The sequence below is a fragment of the Colossoma macropomum genome, unplaced genomic scaffold (assembly GCF_904425465.1).
Source record: "Colossoma macropomum unplaced genomic scaffold, Colossoma_macropomum, whole genome shotgun sequence".
Taxonomy (NCBI): domain Eukaryota; kingdom Metazoa; phylum Chordata; class Actinopteri; order Characiformes; family Serrasalmidae; genus Colossoma; species Colossoma macropomum.
In genome coordinates, this window is record NW_023494786.1 from 1,027,863 (window position 1) to 1,037,862 (window position 10,000).

General features: G+C 37.3%; 1 protein-coding gene across 1 annotated transcript in view; it reads right to left on the reverse strand.

Annotated features, from left to right (window-relative positions):
• Window positions 1-10,000, reverse strand: part of fat3a (FAT atypical cadherin 3a) — a 224,554-nt gene that overhangs the window by 68,635 nt on the left and 145,919 nt on the right. Inside the window, exons 8-11 of the mRNA XM_036557265.1 lie at window positions 8,279-8,596; window positions 6,335-6,548; window positions 1,962-2,030; window positions 984-986 (exon numbers count right to left, since the gene is read on the reverse strand). Of these exons, the coding sequence (XP_036413158.1) occupies window positions 984-986; window positions 1,962-2,030; window positions 6,335-6,548; window positions 8,279-8,596 (604 nt within the window). The remainder of the gene's footprint in view (window positions 1-983; window positions 987-1,961; window positions 2,031-6,334; window positions 6,549-8,278; window positions 8,597-10,000) is intronic.

The following is a 10,000-nucleotide window of genomic DNA, read 5'->3' on the forward strand; positions in this document are numbered from 1 at the left end:
CAAACCCCTGGAGTACATTCACAGCCAATCACAGAGCAGCACCGCACAACACCAGGGCATGATGGGTAAGCATAGCTGATGACTAAACAGCAAGAAGAGCAAGAGCAGTTCTGCTGAACCAGGAGAGAGAAAATTACAGACAGAAAAAGACAGAAAAAAGTGGTCCCGGGGGTCCGACAGACACTTTAAACCTCCTCTGAAAGGACAGTTATTATTATTAATATTAATATTAATATTATTATTGCTAACATCACCTTCTGAATGTGAATAGACATCATCCATAAGTACTGTCCTGGCATTTTGAGATCACTGAACGTAGCATTCACGTTAGCCTACATCGCTAATGATCATAAACCTAAATCAGGATCACAGTAAAGGCCTTTGTTTTTAGCTGATGCCAAAACTTCAGCCTGATTCTCAGCAACAACGTCTGTAAATGTGTGTTTGTCCTGGAGAATCGAATTAATTTTGAGTTCCATAACTTGTTTTTATTTACATAATATTTGGGCTACTAGCTAACTAGGCTAACTTAGCAACTGCTTTCTAATGCGAACAATTTTCATCTGACAAAAAAATATATCCCCAAAATAAAACTTCACTGTGTTTGGCCTGACGACGCGCTGCTTCTATTCAGTTCTACGAACTGTTAGTTATGGCTAACAGAGCAAACTAGTTAGGTGACTAGAACCAGTTATATTCTAGCTAATGCTAAAGCTTTAGCTTTGAGACAATAAAGGACATTAAAGACCATGTTCCAAATCCAATTAATCCGATTAAGTTTTAGGTTACAATTTGTTTTTATTTACCAAATATTTAAGCGTAAATAAATTACATAACAGCTGTTTTCTAGCTAATGCTAAATCTTCAGCGTCGAGCTTCTCAAGGACACTAAACAGTCGAGTTAATTTGTCAGAGTAAATTCAACTAAGTTATAGTTTTAAGTTGTAGCTTAGTTTATTAGCTTTTATGTAATATATAAATACCTGCTTAAGCTGTTATAACTAGGCTAACCTTCTAGCTAAGGCTAGAGCTTTAGCCTTAATGCTCTACAGGACATCACACAGAAAGGGTCGTGCTACTTTGTTGTGGCAAACCCAGTAATATTTTGGGTTCTATGACTTATTTCTTCTCTAATATTAACTTAGCTACTCCAGCTAACTTGGCTAACTTGAGCTAACGCTAAAGCTTCAGCGAAAGGTTCTCAATAACAACAGAAGTAAAGGGGTGTGTTAGCTTGTCGCAGCAGATTCAAATGTCTCTGGGTCCATTTATTAATATATATTTGGTATTATTATATTTTAAAGGTTATAGCTAACTAGGCTAACTTAGCGACTGTTTTCTAGCTAATGCTAAAGCTTCAGCTCTCAAGGATCTCACAAGTAAACAACGGCTGTGGTGCCTCCTCATAGGAAATCCATCAATGATTTGTTTTCATTTAATTTGTAAACTTGAGTTTTGCTAAGACTATTAAAACTAGCTAGGCTAACTTAGCGATCGATTTGCTAATGCTTCAGCATCAAGGCTTTCAGTGACACCACATGAAAAGAGCCGTGTTATAGTTGTTATGATGTCGTGGCCAATCATAATTAACGTTTAGTTTCCATAATTTATTTCTATTTATTGTTCTTATATTTGTTAAGCTAGCTCGGCTAACTTAGCGACTGTTTTCTAGCTAATGCTAAGGTTTTGGCCTCAAGGTTCTCCATTACGTTGTACATGAAGGGCCGTGTTACCTTGTCATGGCAAACAGAGTCAAGTTTTGGGTTCCGTGATGTGCTTTAACTCAAAATATTGTCGTTTATTTCAAAAAATGATAAAAAAAAATGTAATACATTGGGGTGTGTGTACCTGCGGACCACTGGGACAGAGGATAGAGAGAAAGAAGGAGGAGAAAAAGAGAGAGAGAGATAGAGAGAGAGAGAGAGAGAGAGAGAACAGTTCGGCTGAACTGAGAAAGATACCTTCTGTAGAACAGTTCCTGCCACAAGCGGTCTGGAGAACATAGAACATCTCACGGAAAGGGCGCGGACCTTCCCATACGAAGCATTTAGAAAAAAGAGGGAGAGAAGAGAAAGGGAGAGAAGGAGAGAGAGAAAGAGAGAGAGTTGGCAAGAGAAAGAGAGAGAGGAAAAGGGGGGAGGGGGGAGGGAGGATGGAGGGAGGACGGAGGGAGATGAAAAGAAAATTGGGGGGAAAAAGAGGAACGAAGGAGGAAGAACGAGGGGAAGGGAACGGGCGATGGATAGAGATGGAGAAAGAGAGGGAAGAGAGAGAGAGAGAGAGAGAGAGAGAGAGAGAGGGATAGAGAGGGGGAAGAGATAGAGCTGTGACTCCGGAGGGAAAAAAGAGAACGGAAAGAAAAAGAAGGGCAGAGCAGCGGAGGAGTGCAGAGCGGATGCGGCTGAAGCAAACAGAAGGTATCTGAACACAAAGTAAGGCATGCATGGTGCATTCTGGGAAATGGAGTCTTGAAAACAGACCCCGCCCCCCAGCATCCTACCACTCCTACAGCAGGCTCCGAGAACTACAGGAAGTCAGCATCCGCACGACCGAAGCTTCGTTAAATGTGTTGGTCGTTTATTACACTTCTAAAAAAGATGGTTCTTCAAGGGTTCTTTAGCGAAGAACATGGTTCTGAGTGGAACCATGAACACTTAAAGAAGCCTTTGCATGATTAAAGGGTTCAATTTATGGTGAAATGGTTCTTCAGATTGATGAAGAATGTATTATTGGTTCTACGTAGAACCTTTTTGAAAAGGGTTCTAGAAAGCACCAAAAAGGGTTCTTTGATTGTGTACAATGTCAAGTTTGTAGCAATAGAAGAACCCTTTTTGGTGCTTTGTAGAACATATTCTGCCTCAGTGTGACAATTCATGATGTAAAGAACCCTTTAATCACACAAAGGGTTCTTTCAAAGGGTTCCACATAAAACCATTTTCTTTATTAAAGAATCCTTGAAGAACCATCTTTTTTAGGTAAGATGTGTTTGTCATTAATTACATTCTTAAAATAGATGGTTCTTCAGGGGTTCTTTAGTAAAGAACCTGGTTCTATGTGGAACCATGAACACTCAAAGAAACCTTTGAATGATTAAAAGGTTCTCTTCATGGTGAAATGGATCTTCAGATTGATGCAGAATGTGTTGTAGATGGTTCTACAAATAACTTCTTTTAAAAAGGGTTCTATGTAGCACTAAAAAGGGTTCTTCTTTTGTGTAAAGTCAAGCTTGTAACAATAGAAGAACCCTTTTTGGTGCTATGTAGAACATATTCTGCATCGATGTGACACTTCATGGTGTAAAGAATCCTTTAATCACACAAATGGTTCTATCAAAGGGCTCCACATAGAACCATTTTCTTTATTAAAGAACCCTTAAAGAGCCATCTTGTTTAAGTATGATGTGTTTGTCGTTAATTACAGTCTTAAAAGCGATGGTTCTTCAAGGGTTCTTTAGTAAGGAACATAGTTCTATGTGGAACCAAGAACCATTTACATGATTTAAAGGTTCTCTGCATGGTAAAATGGTTGCTCAGATTGATGGAGAATGTGTTGTAACAGGTTCTACATAGACTTTTTTACAACATCAACTTTTTAAAAAGGTTCTATGTAGCACCAAAAAGGATTCTTCTATTGTGCACAATGTCAAGTTTGTAGCAACAGAAGAACCCTTTTTGGTGCTATATAGAACATGTTTTCAACCAAAGTGAAGATCTATTTCATTAAATCATGCAAAGGGTTCTTTGACTGTTCATAGATCTGCATAGAACCATTTCCTTTATTAAAGAACCCTTGAAGAACCATCTTTGTAAGTGTGATGTGTTTGTCATTAATTACACTCTTGAAATTGATGGTTCTTCAAGGGTTCTTCTGTAAAGAACATGGTTCTATGTGGAACCATGAACACTCGAAGAACGCTTTGCATGATTAAAAGGTTCTCTACATGGTGAAATGGTTCTCTAGATTGATGCAGAATGTATTGTAGTTGGTTCCACATCAAACCTTTTTAAAAAGGTTCTATGTAGCACCAAAAAGCGTTCTTCTATTGTGTACAATGTCAAGTTTGTAGCAATAGAAGAACGCGTTTTGGTGCTATATAGAACCAAAGTAAATAACTAGTTTTCCACCAAAGTCAAGAACTATTTCATTTAATCATGTGAAGGGTTCTTTGAGTGTTCATGGTTCCACATAGAACCATTTTCTTCATTAAAGAACCCTCGAAGAACCATCTTTTTTGAGGGTGTACGTTAGACATTGATTAGCATTACATTACATTGACATATGACTATGTTAACATCAGAATTGGAAGAATTTCAGGCCTTTTAATAAAACAAAACATTTAATAAACGACAATTATAAAATTATATTTTTTTTAATGATTTTTAAAATGTTTTATACGTTAGAATTACCGTACATTTTAAAAAAGTGCTCTGTTATCCTCCCAGAGGGTCATTTCCTTCTCGGAGGCCTTGGTCACTTCATCACTTCTCATGCCTCATTATCGTAATTGGCTTGTTTCATCAATTATGTACGTGTATACAGACCTTAATCGCCATGGGAACAGAGAGCTGCGCGAGGTCGCCATGGTGACCGTGGGATGGCAAAGGAGAGCAACACACTGGCACAAATCATGCTGTAAACCTGTCTGGCGGGCCGGGACCCCAACCCCCACCCCCGCCCCCCCCGCTAATCTCAGTGAACACCGTGCTGACGCTAATCTAAACTCCTGCGCTAATGCTACTTAGCCACTAACTCACAAATTAAGCACAGCAACAGCGCAAATTAAAACTAATTTGCAGAGCTACGCAATCTAATTGGTTTTACGAGAACCTTTCAGAGCTCACGGTGCCCACGATCTCAGGTTAACTCCAGATTTAGCGCCGACTGAGACGCCGTTCAGAGTGGTTTGGTGTGAAATGCTATGTTGTAGAGTCAGAACTGTTCACAGTGGTGGTGATAGGAACCAGACGTCCACCTCTAAAAGCTCCCTCACAGAAAGTTACTACATGAAATGGTTATGAATTCACTGCCTGATGACTGAGACACTGTTTCATGATAGTTTAGAGAACTTAAACTCCATTCATGGTGGAGGGATACATGAAGGGCGCTGTGAGGCAAAATAGTCCCCAAAGAAAACTTATCATTTCAGATTTTCCACTATTTTCCATCATCAACATTCCATATAAACTCAGAAGACTCGTGTAGGTTCACTGGTGGTTCTGGATAGTAAATAAAATGTCTATATTTGTGTTGTAGTCATGGCGACCCCTGGTTCCTACCACCACCACTGTAAAGACATCTGAACCATTTCACACCAAACCACCCTGAGTCACTCTGTTTACATCTCAAAACACTGAATTATATAGAAATTTGGGAAAAATTGGTGAAATTGTCCTGTAAATTAGCTACTTTTTTCTATACAGCCGTCTCATTCACGAAAGTTTTACAAAAATGCTATTTAAGTCATGCTGTAAAAGCTAAACTGTCATATTTAGGCGTTTGTATAAAGTTTACTCTAATACCTTTATGAAAATAATTTTTAAGTAAGATCTAAAATCTTTTTAAATCTTTAATTAAACTACTTATTAATATTTATATAAACTAAACCACTTATTAAACATACATTTATTTAAACTAAACCATTTATTAAACCTACATTTATACAAACTAAACCGCTTATTAAAACTACAATTATATAAACTCTAAACCCATTATTGAACCTGTATGTATATATATATAACTAAACTACTTATTAAACCTATATTTATATAAACTAAACTTACATTTATATGAACTAAACCACTTATTAAACCTACATTCATATAAACTAAACCACCTATTAAACCTATATGTACATAAACCAAACCAACATTTATATAAACTAAACCACTTATTAAACCTATATTTATATAAACTAAACCTACATTTATATAAACTAAACCACTTATTAAACCTATATTTATATAAACTAAACCTACATTTATATGAACTAAACCACTTATTAAACCTATATTAATATAAACTAAACTACTCATTAAACCTAAATTTATATAAACCAAACCAGTTATTAAACCTACATCTATATAAACTAAACCTCCTATTAAACCGAAATTTATATAAACTAAAGCTGGTTTAAAAATAAAGCTAATCTATTATTAAATCTTATAAATTCTCTCTGTAGATCAAATCCGACATTAAAACGCCAAACTTCACTCAGAATCCTTCTACTTCACTATCTCCTCTAAAGCCCCGCCCTGATTCTGACCCTCTTTAACCCTCTCAAACCCGACCCCTCACTATCCGTCCCGTCCCACTTCCCAGCCCCCTGATGACTCACCTGTGATGTCGAACCACAGGGGCGTGGCTCTTTGTGGTTGAGCCGAGACCACGCCCACTATTTCGGCCACTTTGTCCGTTTCCATGACGGTGAAGTTGTACAGCTGCTCGTCGAACACCAGCGGCACTGGGCTGGGCGGCGGCCGCCGGATCCACTCGATATGCAGCCGCGCCGTCGCCCAGCGCTGAGGACGACCGTTATCCATCGCCTTCACCTGAGGTCAGAGGTCAAATGGTAAATATACAATAATGACATCACTGGGAAACAAAACAGACAAATCTCAATTAAGGCTGTGATTTATCCAATATCTACTATGAATTATTCAGTATTGATTATTGATTATTTATTATCTATTGTGAATTATTCAGTATGTACTACAAATTATTCAGTATCTACTCTTAATTGTTCAGTATTTACTATGAATTATTCAGTGTCCACTATAAATTATTCAGTAACTACTATGAATTATTCAGTATCTACTATGAAAGTTCTCTAAATCATCAAAAAGGTCAGGTCATTAAAAAAAAACCGTTAGCATTAGCTCATAGCATTTACTGGCAGGCTATCTTACTTAAATTACGTGGCTGTTTATTCGAAAATATCTGTACTATTAGATCAGCACTAGCCGATACTCAGTATTAAAACACTTGGATCAGATTCAGGGGCCAACAACTGGATCAGGACCCCCCTATAATGAAATGAATTACCCAGTTTTTATCTTATTGATAACAGATTTTGATCAACGTCAATTTTACATATTTTGTTGATTTTCTAAATAAAAATAATTTACCACATCATCTACAGAGAACACACTATATTTAATGCACAATTACTCTTTGTCGCATTCCAACATATTGGAAAAACTAAATTATAACTTAATAAATTGGGCACTGAAATTTGCAATTATACAATACAGTATTTCATATTTTACGTGTTTTTTTCTAATATAAATTGTACACAGAAATTTGCAGAGAAATGCCATATTTAAGTCTGTTCCCTAACTACACTCTTAAAAAGGAGGGTTCTTCACGGGTTCTTTTATAAAGATAATGGTTCTATAGAACCATGAACACTCGAAGAATCATTTGCATGCTTAAATGTTTTTTTGCATTTAGATTGATATAGAATATGTTGTATATGGTTCTATATAGCACCAAAAGGGTTCTGCTATTGTTGCAATCTTGACAATACAATAGCAGAACCCGTTTGGTGCTACATAGAACCTTATACAACACGTCCTCCATCAATCTGAAGAATCATTTCACCATGCAAAGAACCCTTTAAGCATGCGAATGGCTCTTTGAGTGTTTATGGTCTGATATAAAACCACTGTCTGCACTAAAGAACCCTTGAACAGTCTTTTTTAAGAGCATGTCGTCTGCAGTATTGAGTGTCTCAGCTCTTGTGAATTCAGAGAGGGAAGCTTTGTTTCCGATAAAGCTTATTGATCCTCCTGTATCTCATAACTTCATGCTTTCTGACAGCTTTTGTCTTCAGCAATTGTTTTCTTTTGCTCCACTGGATCCTCAATCGATGAATAAGAGGAGCGACGGATTGCTGTAGAGGAAGACATCTGTTCACAGTTAAAGTGCCATAAATTCTAGATGATTTTATTTATTTATTTATGTTCAGTTCGAGGAATTAATAGGTGAAAGTTTCGAGCCATTCATCCTGAACAATAACATCAATAAACTGCATGTGTGAAGAATTTATTTTTATTTATTATTAACAATATTTCCGACACCTACTTTTTTCCCGACATGTCGCAATGTGTTCAGTTTTAATGGGATCATTAATCAAGATGTAAATGATTCTACTTGAACGAATGCAAATATCTGTAAACAACAAAACTTTCAGCGTAATTAAATGAACAGATGTATGTTTTGTATTGGCAACTTTGCTGCCCACGTTTTTACAGAGCAGGAGGCCCATAAATCTACGTACGGTGAGGATGTCGTAGGTTCCAGCGGAGAACTGTTTCTTCGGGGAGGAGACCACGCCCGTTTTGGGGTCGATGTAGAACTTGCCGTCCTCGTTTCCGTCCACGATGCTGTAGGAGAGCTCAGCGTTGGCGCCCTGGTCGGCGTCGTAGGCGAAGACGCGGTAAATGGGGCCGCCCCGCTGCTTCCGGCCGCGCTCGGGCAGACGCACCTGATACAGCTTCTCTGGAAAGACGGGCTTGTTATCGTTCACGTCCAGAACCTGGATCACCACCCACACGGTGGTGTGTCGGGGGGAGGGGCCTCCGTCGGACACCGTCACCTACACAAACAAACACACACGACATGTACAACAGTGTGTTTCGGTAGCACCGTAACATTTACATTACATTATTCAGTATCTACTACGAATATTCAGTATCTAGTCTGAATTATTCAGTATCTACTCGGAATTATTTAGTATATACTATGAATTATTCAGTATCTACTAAGAATTATTCAGTATCTACTCTGGATTATTCAGTATTTACTAAGAATTATTCAGTATCTACTCTGGATTATTCAGTATTTACTAAGAATTATTCAGTATCAACTCTGAATTATTCAGTATAGACTCTGCATTACTCAGTACTAAGAATTATTCAGTATTTACTATGAATTGTTCAGTATTTACTGTATTTTTCATGATCTACTATGAATTATTCTGTATTTACTAAGAATTATTCAGTATCTACTATGAATTATTTAGTATCTACAATGAATTATTCAGTATATATTATGAACTATTCAGTATCCGCTATGAATTATTTGGTACCTATTCTGAATTATTGAGTATCTACTATGAATTATTCAGTATCTATTCTGAATTACTCAGTATCTACTATGAATTATTCGGTATCTACTCTGAATTACTCAGTATCTACTATGAATTATTCGGTATCTACTCTGAATTACTCAGTATCTACTATGAGTTATTCGGTATCTACTCTGAATTACTCAGTATCTACTATGAATTATTCGGTATCTATTCTGAATTACTCAGTATCTACTATGAATTATTCGGTATCTACTCTGAATTACTCAGTATCTACTATGAATTATTCAGTATCTATTCTGAATTACTCAGTATCTGCTATGAATTATTCGGTATCTACTAAGAATTATGCAGTAACTACCATTAATTACAGTAAATTGTTTAATACTTTCAACTATTCAGTATCCACTATAAATCATTTAATAAGCACTATGGATTTTCCAGTACATATCATAAATGATTCAGTATTTACTATGAACCTAATGTGTAAGTTCTGTCGTTATGAGAGTGAGGCACTGCCCCGCTGATGAGCTGAAGTGGGGACCCACATGCGGACCCTTAAATCTGGAGACTAGACTGTTTTTAAATGTAAAAACTAGACTGCATGCAAATGAACCCACCGAGTTTTACCCATCTATCCACAAACTGCTGCTGTTCCCAAAAACAAGAGCGTTAAAAAAGTTTTAAAAGCCAAGCAGAGGCAGGAGCAGCACACCTGTTCGGCGGTGTTACTCTGTCAGAGAAGTGTTACGGAGGTGTTTTTAAGGCACTCTGCGCCTCGACACTCTCATAAATTTCTGAGTGCTGACAGATTGTGTTCCAAATCGTGACTTGTGATCGTCTGAGCAGCCGCACTGAATATTCCAGGAGTCAAACATAAAAGCGGCGGAGGCAGCTCTTTTGTTTTTATTC